Here is a 23,160-nt window from a genome sequence, read left to right on the forward strand (position 1 = left end):
AGTACATCTTCTTTTATTAGAGATGACGAAACACGAAAACGAACACTTTTACAAAACAAAACAATAAACGACCGTGAAGCTATAAAGGAAAGTGCAAACACAAGCTACTAACGTTCAACATAGACAATTACCCACAAACACCTAAAGCCTATGGCTGCCTTAAATATGGCTCCCAATCAGAGACAACAATAAACAGCTGTCTCTGATTGAGAACCAAATCAGGCAACCATAGACTTTCCTAAACACCTACACTGAACACAACCCCATACATACTACAAAACCCCCTAAACAAAACACACCCTAAACTAGACAAAACACACAAACATCCCCCATGTCACACCCTGACCTAACTAAACTAATAAAGAAAATCAATATAACAAAGGCCAGGGTGTGACATAATGATAAGAAGTAGAAGCTCAGAATTGAGAAGTCATGATGAAAACAGCCAGTCACAATTAAAAAACTGATTATGTTTACTTGTCAGTAGTACTGTGCATGGACATGTCTGCTTTTAAACCAACTCATGGTTGTTTATGTTGTGGCTGCAGGTTTCAGGATGATGGAGATGTTTGGCCTGGTGGAGGGTATGCATGGACATGTATCAGGAGTGTCCATGGAGCCTGGCACCTTCAACAGCTTCCCCTGCTTCCGCCTGCACAACAACTCCCTCCTTGCCCAGCCCACCAAGTATGGACACTAGCATCTTAACTAAAAGGCATAACAGTACATTGCCTTCTATCAATCATGTAGAATTTAGTAGACACTCTTGTCCAAAGCGACAAAAAGTCAGTGAGTACAATGAGCATGATACAGGTAAAGCTACTCTATGACAGCGGTAAGTATTGGCACCACTTACCCAATGATAACATAAACAACACCTTACAACATACAACTTACTCTACTCCCCTGAATTGAATCCTCTTTTCCTGTCACTTGGCCTGAAAATGCTGTTATTACAATGAAGAGATGGTGATAATGACAGACAGCTGCCCTCACCTGGTGTATTTCTGCAACAATCCCACATCACAGAAAACATAGTCATTTTGTGTCTCATTCCCAAATTATAATGCCGCAAATGTGGTACATATACAGTATGAAGAAACAATAGCTTCCTGAGCTTAACCTCTTTTTAGAATTGAATGACACTATTGAAAGAATTGAATTGGCAAGTTGAAACAGCTTTTGAAATGGTGTTTGATAGCAGTTGAACTCTGTGAAGGTGCTACAACAAAAGCCACTGTATGTTCAGACTAGAGCCTATTGTTCTGGGAACTTTCCACCCCAGGTTTATCCACCCCGAGGGTTTGCCCTCCGATTACACCATCACTATGCTGTTCCGCCTGCTGCCTGAAACGCCCAAGGAGCCCTTTGCATTGTGGGAGATCCTCAACAAGGACAACGAGCCCCTGGTGGGCCTCATTCTGGACAGTGAGTAGGATGCCGGGGGACGGGGCAGGGTCTTAGCTGGGACCGTGTGTCAAGTTCCCATTGTTTGGTTGCTGTCATAAGATAGGCAAAGCAATGGACATTTTGTATGGTGTCTCTGCTAATATATCAATTGTGAGCAGCACAATGATTTGTGTGTAAGTCATTCGTATGTTGAAACATTTTCTTTGTGTATAGTAGGCTACATGTCTAGTAAACCGTCCATGCCTCCTCTATTTGAAACGAGAACATTCCTCACTATTTTCGAGTTTGTACTGAATATGTTATGAAACTGCAGAAAGTTAGGCAAACGTTCTCTTTCCAACGCTAGACGGTGGCAAGACCCTCACCTTCTTCAACCATGACTACAAAGGACAGTTTCAGACTGTGACCTTCGAGGGACCTGAGATCAAGAAGCTCTTCTACGGCAGTTTCCACAAGGTCAAAGTTCAAAAACACTCTTTGTTATCTCACTTCCTCAGTGCAACGCTGTTGCAACATCACCCTAACACCTCAGGGGATGTCCTGCTTCCTGGCTGTAAGCCAGCTTGTTGAGTGATGGTAAGTCACTCTTGTCTGGCTATCAGTGGAGCTTACAATACCTTTGCCCTGATACATGGCTGTAGACTCCTATGTTCTAACAATACCTTTGCCCACATCCAGGGCCTGCTGCTTAAGTGAATGAGGATATTCACCCACTTGCCAATGTCATAATCATCCTCTTTCTATTGATGCCAAAACTTTGCTTGGCAACTTACATTATCATCCATGAGTGAGACGTAGCACCTGAAACAAACACCTACCTTTTTTGATGCCGTTTTTAAATCACTTATGTTTTGACTATTCAAATAGTTTCAACTTTTTTGCTGCACAATGATAATATAATATTCCATTTAGCAAATGCTTTTATTCATGCATATGGGTTCCCCCAGTGGGAATTGAACCCACAACCGTTAGTGGTGCATGCACTGTGCTCTACCAACTGAGCCACACAGGACCACTAAACAGTGTGTAGCTGTAGCATTAATATATAGTGTGGGTAGTACTGTGCCATTATGATGTTCATAAGAAATGGCCATCATATTTCACTTGCTATCTGCTGAAATAAAATAACATATTTTAAAAAATGCTAACCATGTGGAATGAAGCTGGCACCCGAAATATTATATTTCGGGTGCCAGGATAATGAATGCAAATTTGAATCATAGCCACTTTCAAACAAGCTAAACAAACTATACTATGCAGGGAGGAGGAACTTGATGTGACTGAAAGTGACTATGGCCTGGATTCATGTAACCCACTGTTGCCTTTTTCCTCAGCAAATTATCACCAGTGATTACTGCAATTCTTTCCCCTGCCAATCCATAAATATTCTCATGTGTCATCTTGTCAGCACTTCGCCCATCAGGCTTGGTGATAATGTGGTAATATTTTAGATTACTTCTCAAGAAGACTTGACTAACGGCTAGATACTTCTCTGACTCCTTGCATTGCAGTGGGTGTTTTTTTTAAGACGCTCCATTCAAATGATTCATCGGGAATCTGTTTTTGTCGAAAAAAATAGGTAAATACAGTACATAGGAAATGCTACAGTTCCATCCTTATCAGCGCTTTAACATAGTAATGCACCAATGTCAAACAAAGCTGAAAGTGCTGTTTCATAAAGACACACGTTCACAGTTGATAATCAGGTATGAATAGATATTTGCTAGAGTAATGTCTTGAAATTCCCCCATATATTTCCCCCACGAGACATCGCATTTCCAACGAAGCATACAGTAGAAGCTTGACGTGTCAAAGGTAGAAAAACATCTGAAATCCCCCGACTTCAAAACTGACTCTTTTGTTTCGGGTGACTAGTGGAATGCTCGCGCAGAAATCTGTCCTTATTTTACAGCCTGTGTCTCTTTGAACCTCAGTCTGTTTTCTGAAACCGTAACTCTTTAATGCTCCCCAGTGATTTATTGAGACGCGCATATAAGATGTTTCAATCGCACTGCGTCTGTGTTCCAAACAGACATGGGTTCAAATACTATTTCAAATCATTTAGGATAATTTAGCTGTGTTTAGGATTGAGCTTGCCTGGCGCCATGGAACCAATAGAATAGCCGCAAAAGTGTAAACCCTGCCGAACTGGCACACCAGGCAGGCTTTGGCAAATGCTCAAAGTATTTGAAAAATGTAAAATAGTATTTGAACCCAGGCCTGGTTCTTCATTTTCCCTGTAGCTACACATGGCTATTAGCAAGACCAGCGCCAAGGCTGTCATTGACTGTAAGCTAGTAGGGGAGAAGGCCATCAACGCGGCGGGCAACATCACCACGGATGGCCTGGAGGTGCTGGGACGCATGGTGCGCTCCAGGGGGAAGAAGGACAGCTCTGCACCGGTAAGCTGTGACAGATAGATCAGAGAGGGTATACCATACATGTTTTGACATCGATGTAGAATTACTAGAATATACTGTAGTTCTTTGGACATCCCCATTCAATATCCATGTCAATATTCCGTAATTAGATTTCTATGTATTTTACCCCTTGATTCTTCTTATTTTATGTGCAGTCGGGCTGAATTCTAACATACAGTATGGTGTTTAGTGTCATGGAGTATTCAATAGAGTGGTGATAAACTACCTATGACCTAGGTTATGAATTCTTATAACAGCATTAAGACAGAGAGTTTGAATGAAGTATAATCACATCAGCATGTCAAGATCTATTTTCCACTAAATAGAAACAAGTTTAATAAACAACTGTACTTTTCATATCCAATCTCCCAGTTCCATAAATAGCCCAGATATCCTCATACAGGAATAGCTCTCTAGTAGTACTCTAATAGCTCTCTAGTAGTACTCGAATAGCTCTCTAGTAGTAATAGTACTCTCTGATAGGCTTGATCATTTTCTTTCTTAGACAAAAACTCTTCACACATTTCAGCACAGGAGAAAACAGAGCAATCTGTTTTGAGAGACCAATTATTGATAGATTCTTCCTCCTCAATAAGAGATGTGCAACAATTCTGTTAGCAATGCGTAATACTGAATAATTATCATACTTTCTCTCAGGTCTTATTTAGGAGATTCACAGCTTGCTGCTAGTTCTATCAAGATACGAATAGTCAAGTAACAACATGTTTGTAGTGAATGTAAAAAAAGATGTGTGTGTTTGTTGCTCTTTTTGTCCTCAGTTTCAACTGCAGTCGTTTGACATCGTCTGCAGCACGTCCTGGGCCAGCCGAGACAAGTGCTGTGAGCTTCCTGGTTTGGTGAGTTCACGCCTCACTACTGATCTCATCTACTGACTGACGTGGGATGACCTTAACCTTTGTTGTAATGTGTCGTAGGATGTTGTAGGATCGTGTCATAGATGTCATATTGTGTCATCTTGTTATTGTGTTATCATAAGGTCCTTATCCTATTATTTGTTTTAGCATTATCGTCCTTATCATTATGCTTTGGTCATTATCATAATTATAGGCCATTGTACTCTTGTGTTGCATGTATTGTCATGTCATGGTGGTATTTGTCTCATCTCTAAGAGGAAGGAGGAGGACTGTCCTGCCATGCCCCGTGCCTGCACCTGCAGCCAGGAAAGCAAAGGTCCCCCTGGCCCCACTGGACCCCCTGTGAGGACCCTCCTTCTCTCCTTAATCAGCATTATGTGTTACTTACAGCTGTTGTTGAGCTAGGAATTCATTCATTGCATTCAGTGGCTGATGAACAGAACACAGTGTGACATATGGGGATGGAGAGTACATACACCCGATGTGTGATAGTGTGTTTAGGATGTGTTGATAGTGTGTGTCTTTAAGGTCTGTGGTCCTTATGTTGATGGAGTGTGACAGAGGGTGTGTGGGTGTTTGTGTTATCAACAGGGAGGACCTGGGATCAGAGGAGGGAGAGGGGACCGTGGAGAACCAGGAGCTGTGGTACAGTGTATACACACACACACACTCATGTAAATAAAAACACAATGAAAGTCAATGCAGCTTGTAACAATTCCACAAGCACTCAGTGGGTGGGTGGTGGGGGGACAGACACATACCCTCATTGATGGATACCAGACACATACCCTCTTGGATACCTCTCTTCCATAAAATATCCCTTGTATACTGCTAGGCTGAAAACCCACTCTTTCTGTAAATGCCCTTTGCAAAGTTCTAATCTTTTATTCATTTCTCACTCTCATGCTATTAGACTTGGATTGCATGGGTCTTGAAAGTCCCAGAAAATTGTACTGGTGTTTGAATGGGGTGTTATTATAGCATGTAAAGGTCCTTGTAATGCAGCCGTCCTCGCAGTGCACCCATGCGGTCTTTCTACTCTCATGAATTTCATATTCATTGGAGATGCAACGTGCCCCCATGAAAGTCAATGACCTGCGACTGGTAGGCTCATGACAAGACAGACAGAGAGCAGCCTCGCGGGTCTCTGATTTGCAGTTAAATCACTGAGTTAGACTAAAGCCCCCTCTCAGACACCCAGACCTGGGTCAGGTAATGTATAAAGGATGAAGGCAGTTGTATGGAATAAAATATATACAATTTTGTGGATTAGGCTATTTCAGCCACATCCGTTGCTGACAGGTGTATAAAATTATGTATGAGGGTTGGAGTGTACCCCTGGCTATCCATAAAAAAAAATAATAATGATGCCGTCTGGTTTGCTTAATATAAGAAAATTTGAAATGATTTATACTTTTACTTTTACTGATACTTGTAACGGTCCTGACCTGTTTTCTGTTGTTTTTGTATGTGTTTATGGTCAGGGCGTGTGTTTTGGGTGGGCAGTCTATGTTTTCTGTTTCTATGTTGGTTTTGGGTTGCCTGGTATGGCTCTTAATTAGAGGCAGGTGTTTTGCGTTTTCCTCTAATTGAGAGTCATATTTAGGTAGGGTGTTCTCACTGTTTGTTTGTGGGTGATTGTCTCCTGTTTCGTCGATGTATGTTCCATACGGGACTGTTTGGCTGTTCGTTTCGTTTTGATGTAGTCTGTTCCTGTCCGTGAGTTTTACGTTAGTTATGTAAGTTCATGTTCAGGTTTTCGTCTACGTCGTTTTCTTGTTTTGTAATTTTGTAAGTGTTTTTTTGTTTTCGTGTTGCCGTCGTTACAAATAAAGAGATGGCTTATTTCCCGAATGCTGCGTATTGGTCCACTGATCCTTCTCTCCTCTCCTCGTCCGAGGATGAGGAGAACGACAGCCCTTACAATACTTAAGTATATTTTAGCAATGACATTTACTTTTGATACTTAAGTATATTTAAAACCAAATACTTTTAGACTTTTACTCAAGTAGTATTTTACTGGGTGACTTTCACTTTTACTTGAGTCATTTTCTATTAAGGTATCTTTACTTTACCTCAAGTATGATAATTGGGTACTTTTTCCACCACTGGCTAGGTTAACCAATAGTGGCCAGATCATGTGAGTGCATGCATCCTTCAAAGATGGAGAGGGACAGTTTATGGCTTGATCAGGGGAAGGTGGTCAGGGAGATGGTGGATTAAAATGTTGTCTGGTGACTATCTTATCTTATTATTGGCCTATATGTAAATAAAAAATGTTTACAGTACTACTGTTCAGTGAGATTGTACTTTGTAATTTGGTGTGTATTTCCTCTGTTTGTTCCAGTGATACTAGATTGTTGTAATAACTGTAGAAAGCAGGGAATTTAACTAGAACTACTGTAAAATGTTAACTATATTCTAATCTACTTTATCAATGTGTTCTTCTGTCTCTGTGATAGGGACCGATAGGTCCAGTTGGGGACGCTGGTACTCCTGGGCTGCAGGGGCCTCCTGGACCCCAGGGGCCCAGTGGACGTACCATCATGGGCCCTCCGGTAAAACACACATACACACACACACATTCATTCACTTTCATTAGTTCAGACACACACAATCTAATACTGCACATATTAGAGGAGTCTAGTATCCCAACACACATAACATACAGTAGCTACAGTCCCCGATTTACCTAGGCATGCTATAAAGTCTACATTTTAAAAGCTGTTGTAATACTCAGATGTTGATTATTTCTCGCCCAAGTGATGTTGTTAAACGTAAGCCGTAAAGGTGGGAGGATGAATCGTAACCTAATAGACTGTAAACAGAACAGTCAAATATGAAGTACTGGGTTACACCTGCATTGGTATTAAATCAAATCAAATCAAAATCAAATCAAATGTATTTATATAGCCCTTCGTACATCAGCTGATATCTCAAAGTGCTGTACAGAAACCCAGCCTAAAACCCCAAACAGCAAGCAATGCAGGTGTAGAAGCACTGTGGCTAGGAAAAACTCCCTAGAAAGGCGAAACCTAGGAAGAAACCTAGAGAGGAACCAGGCTATGTCCTCTTCTGGCTGTGCCGGGTGGAGATTATAACAGAACATGGCCAAGATGTTCAAATGTTCATAAATGACCAGCATGGTCAAATAATAATAATCACAGTAGTTGTCGAGGGTGCAGCAAGTCAGCACCTTAAGAGTAAATGTCAGTTGGCTTTTCATAGCCGATCATTAAGAGTATCTCTACCGCTTCTGCTGTCTCTAGATAGTTGAAAACAGCAGGTCTGGGACAGGTAGCACGTCCGGTGAACAGGTAAGGGTTCCATAGCCGCAGGCAGAACAGTTGAAACTGGAGCAGCAGCACGGCCAGGTGGACTGGGGACAGCAAGGAGTCATCATGTCAGGTCGTCCTGAGGCATGGTCCGAGGGCTCAGGTCCTCCGAGAGAGAGAGAGAAAGAAAGAGAGAATTGGAGAGAGCATACTTAAATTCACACAGGACACCGGATAAGACAGGAGAAGTACTCCAGATATAACAAACTGACCCTAGCCCCCCGACACATAAACTACTGCAGCATAAATACTGGAGGCTGAGACAGGAGGGGTCAGGAGACACTGTGGCCCCATCCGATGATACCCCCGGACAGGGCCAAACAGGAAGGATATAACCCCACCCACTTTGCCAAGGCACAGCCCCCACACCACTAGAGGGATATCTTCAACCACCAACTTACCATCCTGAGACAAGGCCGAGTATAGCCCACAAAGATCTCCGCCACGGCACAACCCAAGGGGGGGGGGGGGCGCCAACCCATTAACAGAACAATGACTTACTGAATGACAGGTAAAACATTAAAGGATACGCCCAGATGTCTTAACTTTACTAAGGCCATGTTTAAGCCAGCCTATGGTAAAGTATTCGATGGTATAACATACAGAAGTGCCATATTGAAGACATGATCTATTTGCTGTTAATTCAGGATTATGGTGACAGGTAGGGGATAATTAAAGGTACAGCTACTGGAAGAGTTTGGGAAACAAATGGCATTTGTAGTTAGAACGCACACTGTGACCAGATAGTGACGACCCCAACTTATGAAATAGCCTCCAAATAAGCTTGATATTTGCTGTTGATATTTATTGTTGTTTTTTCCAACTTCAGGGTGGTCCAGGAGAAAGAGGTGAGAAGGGTGCAGCTGGCACTCCAGGAATACAGGTAAAGACCACCATTCACTTCCTGCCCTTTCAGACACACTTACCCTCATCACAAAATGGCATTCAGTCTTCAAATGACATTCAAATGACACCATTGCACCAAAGGGAGATCTTTTGAATGGCATATTGAATATCTATCTCTGTAAGGTAGCTGTTAATGGGAACATGTCATTCTGAATTCTGGTAAGAGAGTTGCTGCATAATTTGAGTGAAAGAGCTTCTGCTACCATTTGGTTGATGTGATGTCAGATTTATTTCAATGCATTAAAGGATTTGCACAGGTAATAAGAGGAGAAGGTAGAAGTTGGTCTTAATTGTTATGGCTGCAGTCCCGATATCGGGACCGATATGACAACAGCCAGTCCAAGTGCAGGGCCCCAAATTCAAAAACCAGAAATCTCATAATTAAAATTCCTCAGACATTCATGTGTCTTATATCATTTTAAAGGTAATCTTGTTGTTAATCCCACCAAAGTGTCCGATTTCAAATAGGTTTTTCAGCGAAAGCACTACAAACGATTATGTTAGGTCACCACAAAACCCAAAATAATCACAGCCATTTTCCCAGCTAAAGATAGCTTCACAAAAACCAGAATAGAGATAAAATGAATCACTAACCTTCGATTATTTTCATCAGATGACACTCATAGGACTTCATGTTACACAATACATGCATGTTTTGTTTGATTAAATTCATATTTATATAAAACAAATCTGAGTTTACATTGAGGCTACAAGATTCACTAAATGCAAAAACATCAAGTGACTTTGCATAGTCCATCGTTTCAACATGAATACTCATCATAAATATAGATGATAATACAAGTTATACACATTGAATTATAGATATACCTCTCCTTAATGCAACCGCTATGTCAGATTTTTTTTAAACTTTACGGAAAAATAATTGCACGCTATAATCTGAGAGGGCGCTCAAAAGTAGCATACCACAGCTGCAAAGATGGCATCACTAAAAACAATAAAATACATGATAAATATTCCATTACCTTTGATGATCTACATCAGAAAGCACACCAGGAATCCCAGGTCCACAATAAATGTTTGTTTTGTTCGAAAAAATCCGTTATTTATGTCCAAATACCTTCTTTTGTTAGCGCGTCTGGTTTACATATCCAAAAGCTAATTCTGGTCAGCGTTATATCGGACAAAAACTTCAAAATGTGATATTACCGGTCGAAGAAACATTTCAAACTAAGTACTGAATCAATCATTAGGATGTTTTTAACATATAGCTTCAATAAAGTTCCAACTGGAGCATTCGTTCTTGTCTGCGTGAGCAATGGAACGTCAGTGTCTTGCATGAAGAAAACGCATGTTCAGGAAATGGCTGCTTGATGGACACCTGACTGATTCTGCTCTCATTCTCTCCCACAACGTCATAGAAGTCTCATTGGAATTTCTATTGATGGTTGACATCTAGTGGAACCCCTAAGCAGTGCAACATCATTCATAACTCAATTGGATTTCTTAAGGGACTCTGGTGAATACAGACAAGCTCAGATTTCTGACTTCCTGTTTTGATTTCAACTCAGGATTTTGCCTGCCAATATGACAGACATAATTCAAACAGTTTTAGAAACTTTAGAGTGTTTTCTATCCAATACTAATAATAATATGCAAATATTAGGAACTATGACTGAGGAGCAGGCCATTTGAAATGGGCACCTTTCATCCAAGCTACTCAATACTGCCCCTTCAGCCATAAGAAGTTAACCACTGATACAGGGTCAGATGTCTTTCCATCCTCCTAATGGTAAATCTGAGCATTGGCGGTAGGGTAATCTGATCCTAGATCTGTGGATATGGGCAGCGCCTGCCTGGACCGTAACGAGACATCACAGCAGTTTTTACAAAACAATAGCTATTCTCCCCTCTGTTGTAATGACTCATGCCTAAGATGCAATACACTTTCATTATAATCAATCTCTGAGCCAATTAAGATGGATCCTGTCAATAACTGTAGAGGTTGGGAGATGCATACTTTTGTTTGTAATAGGCTTTGAGCCATGCCATTGGCATTCAGTACTCGTTGTGTCTGAGTGAGGGAATTTGACTTTGACGGCTGTGAAGGTCATACAAGAGACTGTGTATTACAAACAGCTCCGGCTTCACAACATTAATTATCTGTAATGAGTTAGGATAATGGTCCAACCATCCGAGCCTGTCAATACAAATGTATTCATGCTGACACTCTTAACTGGCCTTTTTGTTTTCACCTTTTTGTTTTCTCTCTCTACGGTTGTAGGGCATTCCTGGGTCTCCTGGGTCACCAGGTCGAGCGGGACAAACAGGAACAAGGGTAAGGTCTTGTCAGTCTGTTTACAGTGCATTCGGAAAGTATTCAGACCTCTTCCCTTTTTCCACATTTTGTTATTATTTACATAAGTTTTCAGACCCTTTGTTATGAGACTCGAAATTGAGCTCAGGTGCATAGTGTTTCCATTGATCATTCTTGAGATGTTTCTACAACTGGATTGGAGTCCACCTTTGGTAAATTCAATTGATTGGACATATAAGGTCCCACAGTTGACAGTGCATGTCAGAGCAAAAACCAAGCCATGAGGTCGAAGGAATTGTCCGTAGAGCTCTGAGACAGGATTGTGTTGAGGCACAGATCTGGGGAAAGGTATAAAAAAATATCTGCAGCATTGAAGGTCCCCAAGAACACATTGGCCTCCATCATTCTTAAAGAGAAGAAGTTTGGAACCACCAAGACTATTCCTATAGCTGGCCGTCCGACCAAACTGAGCAATCGGGGAGAAGGGCATTGGCCAGGGAGGTGACCAAGAACCCGATGGTCACTCTGACAGAGTTCTAGAGTTCCTCTGTGGAGGTGAGAGAACCTTTCAGAAGGACAACCATCACTCCACTAATCAGGCCTTTATGGTAAAGTGGCCAGACGGAAGCCACTCCTCAGTAAAAGGCTCATGACAGCCCGCTTGGAGTTTGCCAAAAGCCACCTAAAATTCTCTCAGACCATGAGAAACAAGATTCTCTGGTCTGATGAAAGCAAGATTGAACTCTTTGGCCTGAATGCTAAGCATCACGTCTGGAGGAAACCTGGCACCATCCCTTCGGTGAAGCATGGTGGTGGCAGCATCATTCTGTGGGGATGTTTTTCAGCGGCAGAGACTGAGAGACTAGTCAGGATCGAGGGAAAGATAAACGGAGCAAAGTACAGAGAGATCCTTGATGAAAACCTGCTCCAGGGCGTTCAGGACCCCAGACTGGGGCAAAGGTTTACCTTCCAACAGGACACCGACCCTAAGCACACAGCCAAGACAACACAAGAGTGGCTTTGGGACAAGTCTCTGAATGCCCTTGAGTGGCTCAGCCAGAGCCCCGACTTGAACTTGATCTAACATCTCTAGAAAGACCTGGAAATAGCTGTGCAGCGACGCTCCCCATCCAACCTGACAGAGCTTGAGAGGATCTACAGAGAAGAATGGGAAAAACTCCCCAAATACAGGTGTGCCAAGCTTGTAGCGTCATACCCAAGAAAACTCAAGGCTGTAATAACTGGCAAAAGTGCTTCAACGAAGTACTGAGTAAAGGGTCTGAATACTTATGTAAATGTGATATTTCAGTTTCTTATTTTTCATAAATTTGTAAAAATTTATAAAAACCTGTTTTTGCTTTGTCATGATAGGGTATTGTGTGAAGATTGACGAAGGGTAAAAAAGTTTAATCCATTTTAGAATAAGACTAACGTAACAAAATGTGGATAAAGTCAAGGGGTTTGAATACTTTCTGAAAGCATTGTAATCAAAAGGAATAGATTTATGTGAATATGAAGTCGTGGTATATGAGCTGCCATAATAGCACAGTCTCATAGGCATGAATATGTACTTGTAACACCTTTCCACAGGGACTTCCTGGTAAAGATGGACCCCAGGGGCGAACAGGACCTCCAGGGACTATAGTGAGTATGATTGTTTGTGGATTTAGCATCAGGAACTGATTAATTAATTTGATTTAATGTAAATGAATTGTAAAATTAAATCTGCAATTTACAATACGTCCTTGTCAAAGGTATTGTCCCTGTAGGTCAATTGTTTGTGCTCCTTGGCGAATGTGACTGTTTTCTTTTTTGCTTCTTGGCCAAATGTTTTGTAGTACCTCAAGTTACCACTGGAAAAACCAAAGTTACACGTTGTACGTTTGAGTGATTGCTCAATCAGTGAGATGACAATTTGTTTGTTTGTGTTTTACCCACAGGGCACTCCAGGAGCTCCTGGGTCACCAGGGTCAAGTGGACCTCCAGGGTCACTGGGAAACCAGGGACCTCCTGTGAGTTATCTGAACCTCTATGTCCATGCATGTTACTACTACTGAAGCAGAGCTGACCCACTAGCTGAGGAAATACCCAGCAAGCGGAACTGATTGAAATTGCATCATTACAACAAGATACGTCAGTATGATGTCATTTCAATCAGCTTTGCCCGCTTTGTGTAGGATTAGGGAGGGAGGTCTTGAGAGACAGCAAAGCCATATAGTATATAAATATATTGTACATAGTCCTACAGTACAGTGTATCTATCATAATTAGACCCAGAGTTTTTCCTGACTGCATGTCTTGACCAACGAAAGTTACACACTATAACGAACACAAGGCATTATTCTAGGGCAGGTCACATGGTCAGGAATATGCCATATTTCTACGTGTATGTGTAAGGATCTGGGAGAGAGGGTAACAGTTCGATGGGGATATTTAGAGACAGGGAAAATCATTTAAGGAACTATACAGTGAAGTAAAAACCTGTTTTCACTTTGTCATAATGGGGTGTTGTGTGTAGATTGATGAGGAAAACATAATTTAATCAATTTTAGAATAAGGCTGTAACATGAAAAAAATTGGTTGAAAAAGTCAAGGGGTCTGAATACTTTCCAAATGCACTGTATATTAAGTCACCATAATCAATTTCAGAAAGAAAGGTGTCTTGAACAAGCATCTTTCTAGCCTCAAATGGGAAGCAAGCCTTGTTACGAGAATAAAATCACAATTTCAGTCAACTTCCTCGCAAGATTATCGACATTAATTTTGTAGGACAGCGTATCGTCCAACCAAAGACCAAGAGCCAGAGAAGGTTAGCAGTTATTACATAGTAGTGCCTCTATGTAATTACTGGTACTGCATAGTTATTATATGACCTTTGCAGAGAAATGGTTATGCCAGGGTTCAAATAATGACCTTAGCAAAAAGGAAAAAGATGACAACAGCAATTGACAACTCAAACAATTTGTACAGTTTTACTTCATTCTTTTCTGTCCATTGTCATTCTGCCTTTTGTTCTGTTGCAGGGTCCTGCCGGAAACAAAGGAGAGAAGGGAGAAAGAGTAAGTCATAGAGATACCAAACATATTGCTTTGGCAGCAGTGGCACCCACCCATTCATGCCAAAACAGCATTTATTAAATTGAATTGAGATATCTTATGATACTTACCTTGTTCTGTATAATATAATTATGTGGCGTAAGTACTGTTCTTAACATCAATGTTCAAAACAAGTAATGCCCTCCTTTCAAGTAATTGTTGTTCCTCAGCTTTTGGTTATAGGGGTTCTCTGAAAGTCTGACAGTAAACAATTGCCATTACAACAAATATTCTGAAGAGAAGTATCACACGTTGTACTGCAACCAGAACACATTTTGCATACCTTATAAGCTAAAGCTTTAGAGCCGTGTTACTCAGCTGTAGAAAAAGGGTTTCTACTTCACAGCAGTTCTATTTTAAAGAGCTATTGTTCTAGTGTTAAGTACTTTACGGATTGGTGTCGCACGTAACAGCAAACATTGAATTGCTAATAAGGTTTTTAGACAAGGCTCAAAAGGCAACATCTAGGCTTGGCTACAACAGCTATGTTTTCCAATTAAAAGAGTTGATGTCAAATTCATGGCTGGCATAATTTCTACCTAAGTAATGGTGAGGATATTTTACCTGTGGGGACGATAAAACAGGTTGGAGTGTAGCCATGGACTTGGTGTCACCATGTGTTTTTTCCTCTCCAGGGTGACCTGCAATCCCAGGCATCGGTCCAAGCAATCGCCCGGCAGGTCTGTGAGCAGCTGATACAGAGTGAGTCATTTTTTTAATCCTCCATCTGGCTCTCTTCCTGTGTGTGTGTGGATGTGTGATTGCACAGGTCTTGTGTCTGAGTGTAAGTGTATTCTGTGGAAGGGGTATACAGTACATGAAAATGTGAGTGTTGTCTATGAAAGTGTAAGGGTATTTTGCCGTTGGCATCCATTCATGTGCCACTGACCTCTGTCTGACGTCTGTCCCACAGGTCACATGGCTCGCTACAGCTCCATCCTTAACCACATCCCCAGCGCACCCGTCTCTGTCCGCACCGTTCCAGGTCCCCCAGGAGAGCCCGGGCGGCAGGGCGGCCCAGGACCACAGGGAGAGCAGGGGCCCCCGGGCAGACCAGGGTTCCCCGGGTCCAACGGAGAAAATGGACAACCAGGAGCCAGAGGTACTGTATAGAGAAGACTCTGACTTAACTTAAGCTTTCAAGTGAAGATATAGTCATGTAATTTATGCCATAAGCTTGTGGGAGACGATATTACAGTAAATGATACTGCCAGGTAACGTGAGAAAACATAATTTATCAGGTTTCAGGTATGACCCAGATGCAGACAGTGTTGAAGAAACAAAAATGTATTTCTAGTACAGGGGCAGGCAAACGACAGGTCAAAGGCAGGCAGAGGTCAGTAATCCAGAGAAGGTGCAAAAGGTCCAGAACGGCAGGCAGTCTCAGGGACAGGGCAGGCAGGGGTCAATAATCCAGTGAGGCAGGGCCTCCCGAGTGACACATTAGTCTAAGGCACTGCACCGCAGTGCTAGCTGTGCCACTAGAGATCCTGGTTCAAGTCCAGGCTCGGTCGCAGCTCTAGCGACTTCTGTGGCGGGCCAGGCGCAATGCACGCTGATATAGTCGCCAGGTGTACGGTGTTTCTTCCGACACAAAGGGTGTCGGAAACTGGCTTACGGTTTAAGCGGGAATTGTGTCAAGAAGCAGTGCGGCTCAGTTGGGTTGTGTTTGGGAGGACGCACGGCTCTCGACCTTCGCCTCTCCTGAGTCCATATGGGAGTTGCCGCAATGGGACAAGACTGTAACTACCAATTGGATACCACGAAAGAGGTAAAAAAATGTATTAAAATAACAAAAAAACATTTATCCAGTGAGGTGGGGCAAGGTATAGAATGGCAGGCAGGGGCAGGGTAGGCAGAACGGTCAAAACCGGGAAGGACTAGAAAACAGGAGCAAGCACAGACAGGAGCAGGGGAACAAACGCTGGTAGGTTTCATGAAACAAAACGAACTGGCAACAAACAAACAGAGAACACAGGTATAAATACACAGGGGATAATGGGGAAGATGGGTGACACCTGGAGGGGGTGGAGACAAGCACAAAGACAGGTGAAAAGATAAGGGTGTGACACACTAATATAATCAGAATAAAATGATTACACAGGTAGATCAACAATATTGTTCATGACACTTTTAGTGCTGATGGTGATATAATACGGAAAGGAGATAAGCATGCCCACTTCTCTGCATTTTTTCAAAGTGTGTGTCCCCTTGGTCTCTGTCTGTCCAGGTTTGTCAGGAGAGAAGGGTGACAAGGGAAGCCCAGGCACAGGAGTCCAGGGTCCCAGAGGCCCTGTCGGACCCCCAGGTAACCAAAACAATGCCCGCTGAAACCCCCCCGAACCCCCTCCCCCCAAAAAATGCACAGTTCCAACTTCAATTTTCCTCCAGGGACTTCCTTTGCTACCGAGCCTCTGCAGAGGAAATCAACATCTGAGCGGGTGGATTAGAAAATAGGAAGTCATACGATCTGTTTTTGATTAAGCGCTCCCGTCTTGATTCAAGGGTAACATATGAAATGGAGAAGGTAGCTTGAGTTTTATTTAATTTACTTTGGTTGTTAATCATTAAGCTGCCCTTACTGGTTTAATGAAACCTTATTAGAGGGCATAGCTATTGACTCCTGTATTGATTGTAGTCTAGCTGATACAGTGTGTTGATTGAAATCCTGAAGCAGTTGCCAGGTTGGGCCACAGGAGAGAACTCTGAGAGAACACTTCGGAATCTGGCATGCGGGAGATGAGTGCCCCCAAGGATATTTGAAAAAGGATATTCATAGCATTTCCTGATGGAGACAGCTCAGTAATAATAGCATTTTGGGTCTGAGGAAAAGACACAAAAGCTTATGCTTATTGGTACAGACTGCTGGGTAATGATAAATGTGCTGATTATCTTCCTTTTGTGGAGAGTTGAGGAAGTCTGGCCAATCAGTGGACTAATCATGGATTCTATTTCAAAGCACACTACTAGATTTATAGGGATAGTTCACACAAATTATAAAATTATATATTGGTTCCCTTACCCTGTAAGCAGTCTATGGATAAGATATGACAGCAATCCATACTTTGGTTTAGTTTCTCTGGCACTGTTTCCACATGCTAATGTTTTATCATTTGCGGCACAAATCGCATTCAAGTCATGGGACCGATATTAGCATTTTTCGCACATTATCTTCAAAACATCGATAAATGACTTTGTTGAGCTTTATAATACATTTGAGATACTTTCGTATGATTTGGACATGATGCTAATATCGGTCCCGTGACTTGTTTGGGATTTGCGCCACAAATGGGTAAGGAAACCAATGTGTAATTTGGGTGAACTACCCCTTTAACTTGGTGAATTCTACCTCAATATGCAGTGTTCTTAGTCACAATGAAGACAATAATAATGCCATCATGTTTCAAAGGTTTGCCTTAACATTTCACATGATGATTTCACTTCGGAATGTAGCTCAAAGTTAAAACCTTCAGTGTTAATTGAAAATGTATTAAAACACACTCCTCCCTTTCTCCGCCTTCTCCTCACCACATTTTTCTCTCCTCTAGGACCAACGGGTCAGGGCCGGACAGGTAGCCAGGGTCCATCTGGTCGGCCGGGGAACCCTGGAACACCTGGGCGGCCGGGTATCCCTGGACCAGTGGGGTCGGCTGGACCTCCTGGATACTGTGACCAGAACTCCTGTGTGGGCTACAACGTAGGAGGTAATTATGGCAATCGTCATCCCCTACCACTGTAAACACACCAAAACACAACAAGGCAACATAAAATTATATAAAATACAAAGTCCAATACATTAGATCTAAATGTTTTTGCCATATATAGAGAATTCCAATGTCATTCCCATCATGTTGTTTTGTAGATAACACTTACCTGGGATACACTCTCTGAGAATGCTTTAAAAAGCCTAAAGTCTTGAGCAAGGCTGAGGGTTTGTAATCAGAGTCAAAGGGTTCGGACTGAATCTGGCCTTTTTTAATGTCTTTATATCTGATGTATTGTATCATACCCTGTCAAACAATCACTAACGAATTTAATCCATCAGAAGTTCTTTGACAGGGAGACCTGAGCAAAGAGCTCTCATTGGGTTAAATCCGCCAGAGGGTTGACCCGAATCACACCTTTATCCACACTCACTGTATTTCAAGGTGAAGCTAAGACAACATGACTAGGGTTGAATGGCGGGAACCCGGTTACCTCCCAAAATCACTCCCTTTTCCCGGGATAAATAACTGAGAAAACTGTAAATTATTATAAATTATTTGTCTGAACAGCATGTTGTGAAATGGAACTGTTAAAGGATATGCAATGTCTAAACCTGGCCTCTCTACAGCCTCTGCATGATGAATCAACGCTCAGGGTGGGGACAGACATCCCATCTCTGTATGGAGCGCAATTCACAGTGCATGTAGACCTACTGTATCATCTCATCATGGTCACTTTTTTTCGTGAGACAGGTAGGCCTACATTTGCTGCAGCATAGCCTATGCTACAGTAATATAAAGACCGAATGAGCCTCTAATTTACCCATCTCCATCTGACTTTCGGGTGTCACCTTGTTTTGTAATTGTAAAGATTTGTATTTATTTTTTGCAGCTACAGAAAAAAAGCCTATCACTCGAATATCTTTGCTTTAAATTAAAACACGTGTAAGCAGTCTGTCGCAGTCTTTCTCTCTCTCCATCAATTCCATTCAAATTGCATACAAAATAGATAATCCTCTCCTAGATTTGATACATAGCCCTATATATATGTTCTAGCCTACCTCTTTCAGGTAATAAATGCAATACATTATTAGCCTTATGACTAGTCTCCCAGCCCCTGCCGCTGAAAAACATCCCCACAGCATGATGCTGCCACCACCATGCTTCACCGAAGGGATAGTGCCAGGTTTCCTCCAGACGTGACGCTTGGCATTCAGGCCAAAGAGTTCAATCTTGGTTTCATCAGACCAGAGAATCTTGTTTCTCATGGTCTGAGAGTCCTTTAGATGCCTTTTGGCAAACTTCAAGCGACCTGTCATGTGCCTTTTACTGAGGAGTGGCTGCCATCTGACCACTCTACCATAAAGGTCTGATTGCTGGGGTGCTGCAGAAATCGTTGTCCTTCTGGAAGGTTCTCCACAGAGGAACTCTGGAGCTCTGTCAGAGGGACCATTGGGTTCTTGGTCACCTCCCTGACCAAGGCCCTTCAATTTTGAGTCTTATAGCAAAGGGTCTGAATACTTATGTAAATACATTTTTTATTTTTGCAAAAATGTCTAAAAACCTGTTATTGTGTGTAGATTGAAGAGGAAAAAAGGCTGTAACTTAACAAAATGTGGAAATAGGGAAGGGGTCTGAATACTTTCCGAATGCACTGTATGTATTGGATAATGGGAATATGACTGAATATAAATAGTGTAGTTATTCCCTCGGCAAGGCAATCAAACAAGCGAAATGCCAGTACAGGGACAAGGTAGAGTCGCAATTCAACGGCTCAGACACGAGGCGTATGTGGCATTATCTACAGTAAATCAGGGACTACAAAAAGAAAACCAGCCACGTCATGAACACCGACGTCACACTTCCAGACAAACTAAACACCTTCTTTGCCCGCTTTGAGGATAATATAGTGCCACCATCGCAGCTCCCCGAAGAAAGAGCAGGCCAAAATATCCCTCTCAGCACTGCCTGGACTGCGCCAAAATGCAAACTCCTTTCTTTTGAGTTATGTTATAATATAATTATTTTTAGGATAATACAGTGCCAAGGACTACGCCTCCCCAGCTCCTTCTCTGTGGCTGATGTGAGTAAAACATTTAAACGTGTTGACCCTCGCAAGGCTGCTGGCCCAGACGGCATCCCTAGCCGCGTCCTCAGAGCATGCGCAGACCAGCTGGCTGGTGTGTTTACGGACATATTCAATCGTTCCCTATCCCAGTCTGTTGTCCCCACATGCTTCAAGATGGCTACCATTGTTCCTGTACTCAAGAAGGCAAAGATAACTGAACTAAATGACTACTGCCCTGTAGCACTCACTACTGTCATCATGAAGTGCTTTGAGAGACTAGTCAAGGATCATATCACCTCCACCTTACCGGCCACCCTAGACCCACTTCAGTTTGCATACCGCCCCAACAGTTCCACAGATGATGCACTGTGCCATCACACTGCCCTATCCCATCTGGACCAAAGGAATACCTATGTAAGAATGCTGTTCATTGACCTCAGCTCAGCATTCAACACCATAGTACCCTCCAAGCTGATCATCAAGCTGGAGGCCCTGGGTCTCAACCCCGCCCTGTGCAATTGGGTCCTGGACTTTCTGACGGGCCGCCCCCAGGCCTCCAACTCAATCATCAAGTTTGCAGACGACACAACAGTAGAGGGCTTGATTACCAACAACGACAAGACAGCCTACAGGGAGGAGATGAGGGCATTCGGAGTGCGGTGTCAGGAAAACAACCTCTCTCTCAACGTCAACAAAACAAAGGAGATGATCGTGGACTTCAGGAAACAGCAGAGGGAGCACCCCCCTATCCACATCGAAGGGACAGCAGTGGAGAAGGTGGAAAGTTTTAAGTTCCTCAGCATACACATCACAGACCAACTGAAATGGTCCACCCACACAGACACTGTAGTGAAGAAGGCTCAACAGCGCCTCTTCAACCTCCGGAAGCTGAAGAAATGTGGCTTGTCACCCAAAACCCTGACAAACTTTTACAGATGCACAATCGAGAGCATCCTGTCAGGCTGTATCACAGCCTGGTACGACAACTGCACCACCCTCAACCGCAAGGCTCTCCAGAGGGTGGTACGGTCTGCACAACACATCACCGGGGGCAAACTACCTGCCCTCCATGACACCTACAGCACCCGATGTCACAGGAAGGCCAAAAAGATCATCAATGACATCAACCACCCGAGCCACTGCCTGTTCACACCGCTACCATCCAGAAGGCGAGGTCAGAACAGATGCATCAAAGCTTGGACCCTGAGACTGAAAAACAGCTTCCATCTCAAGGCCATCAGACTGCTAAACAGCAATCACTAACTCAGAGAGGCTGCTGTCTACATGGAGACCCAATCACTGGCCACTTCAATAAATGAATCACTAGTCACTTTATGCAATGCCACTCTAAATAATGACACATTAATAATGTTTATATATCTTACATTACTCATATCACATGTACAGTTGAAGTCGGAAGTTTACATGCACTTAGGTTGTAGTCATTAAAACTCGTTTTTCAGCCACTCCACAAATGTCTTGTTAACAAACCATAGTTTTGGCAAGTCGGTTAAGACACCTACTTTGTGCATGACACAAGTAATTTTTCCAACAATTGTTTACAAACAGATTATTTCACTTATTATTTCACTCACTTCAACTGTATCACAATTCCAGTGGGTCAGAAGTTTACATACACTAAGTTGACTGTGCCGTTAAACAGATTGGAAAATTATAGGTTAACTGACAATTGAGTCAATTGGAGGTGTACCCGTGGATGTATTTCAAGGCCTACCTTTAAACTCAGTGCCTTTTTGCTTGACATCATAGGAAAATCAAAAGAAATCAGCCAAGACCTTAGAAAAATAATTGTAGACCTCCACAAGTCTGGTTCATCCTTGGGAGCAATTTCCAAAAGCTTGAAGGTACCATGCTCATCTGTATAAACAATAGTACACAAGTATAAACACTATGGCACTATGCAGCCGTCATACCGCTCAGGAAGGAGACGCGTTCTGTCTCCTAGAGATGAACGTACTTTGGTGCGAAAAGTGCAAATCAATCCCAGAATAACAGCAAATGACCTTGTGAAGATGCTGGAGGAAACAGGTACAAAAGTATCTATATCCACAGTAAAACGAGTCCTATATCGACATAACCTGAAAGGCCGTTCAGCAAGGAAGAAGCCACTGTTCCAAAACCGGCATAAAAAAAGCAGTTTGCAACTGCACATGGGGACAAAGATTGTACTTTTTGGAGAAATGTCCTCTGGTCTGATGAAACAAAAATATAACTGTTTGGCCATAATGACCATTGTTGTGTTTGGAGGAAAAAGGGAGGCGCTTGCAAGCCGAAGAACACCATCCCAACCGTGAAGCACGGGGGTGGCAGCATCATGTTGTGGGGGTGCTTTGCTGCAGGAGGGACTGGTGCACTTCACAAAATAGATGGCATCATGAGGTAGGAAAGTTATGTGGATATATTGAAGCAACAGCTCAAGACATCAGTCAGGATGTTAAAGCTTGGTTGCAAATGGGTCTTCCAAATGGACAATGACCCCAAGCATACTTCCAAAGTTGTGGCAAAATGGCTTAAGGACAACAAAGTCAAGGTATTGGAGTGGCCATCACAAAGCCCTGACCTCAACCCTATAGAACATTTGTGGGCAGAACTGAAAAAGCGTGTGCGAGCAAGGAGGCTTACAAACCTGACTCAGTTATACCAGCTCTGTCAGGAGGAATGGGCCAAAATTCACCCAACTTATTGTGGGAAGGTTGTGAAAGGCTACCCAAAATGTTTGACCCAAGTTAAACAATTTAAAGGCAATGCTACCAAACACTCAATTAGTATATGTAAACTTCTGGCCCACTGGGAATGTGATGAAAGAAATAAAAGCTGAAATAAATAATTCTCTCTACTATTATTCTGACATTTCACATTATTAAAATAAAGTGGTGATCCTAACTGACCTAAGACAGGGACTTTTTACTAGGATTAAATGTCAGAAATTGTGAAAAACTGAGTTTAAATGTATTTGGCTAAGGTATATTTAAACTTCCGACTTCAACTGTATATACTGTATTTTATACCATCTATTGCACCTATGCCGCTCGGCCATCGCTCATCCATATA

The 23,160-nt window shown here is 42.5% G+C and overlaps 1 protein-coding gene across 3 annotated transcripts in view; it reads left to right on the forward strand.

Moving 5' to 3' along the window:
• Positions 1 to 23,160, forward strand: part of LOC129831207 (collagen alpha-1(XIV) chain-like) — a 93,882-nt gene that overhangs the window by 65,682 nt on the left and 5,040 nt on the right. For 2 of the 3 annotated variants that reach the window (XM_055894332.1, XM_055894333.1), the window contains exons 30-46: positions 549 to 687; positions 1,286 to 1,428; positions 1,757 to 1,866; positions 3,654 to 3,812; positions 4,610 to 4,687; positions 4,961 to 5,047; positions 5,297 to 5,350; positions 7,168 to 7,263; positions 8,870 to 8,923; positions 11,189 to 11,242; positions 12,812 to 12,865; positions 13,162 to 13,233; positions 14,245 to 14,280; positions 14,952 to 15,018; positions 15,230 to 15,418; positions 16,547 to 16,624; positions 17,865 to 18,020. In XM_055894332.1, the coding sequence (XP_055750307.1) occupies positions 549 to 687; positions 1,286 to 1,428; positions 1,757 to 1,866; positions 3,654 to 3,812; positions 4,610 to 4,687; positions 4,961 to 5,047; positions 5,297 to 5,350; positions 7,168 to 7,263; positions 8,870 to 8,923; positions 11,189 to 11,242; positions 12,812 to 12,865; positions 13,162 to 13,233; positions 14,245 to 14,280; positions 14,952 to 15,018; positions 15,230 to 15,418; positions 16,547 to 16,624; positions 17,865 to 18,020 (1,626 nt within the window). The remainder of the gene's footprint in view (positions 1 to 548; positions 688 to 1,285; positions 1,429 to 1,756; positions 1,867 to 3,653; positions 3,813 to 4,609; positions 4,688 to 4,960; positions 5,048 to 5,296; positions 5,351 to 7,167; positions 7,264 to 8,869; positions 8,924 to 11,188; positions 11,243 to 12,811; positions 12,866 to 13,161; positions 13,234 to 14,244; positions 14,281 to 14,951; positions 15,019 to 15,229; positions 15,419 to 16,546; positions 16,625 to 17,864; positions 18,021 to 23,160) is intronic. The other variant, XM_055894335.1, reaches the window with a different exon arrangement.

The sequence above is a fragment of the Salvelinus fontinalis genome, chromosome 32 (genome assembly GCF_029448725.1).
Source record: "Salvelinus fontinalis isolate EN_2023a chromosome 32, ASM2944872v1, whole genome shotgun sequence".
In the NCBI taxonomy this organism is placed as follows: domain Eukaryota; kingdom Metazoa; phylum Chordata; class Actinopteri; order Salmoniformes; family Salmonidae; genus Salvelinus; species Salvelinus fontinalis.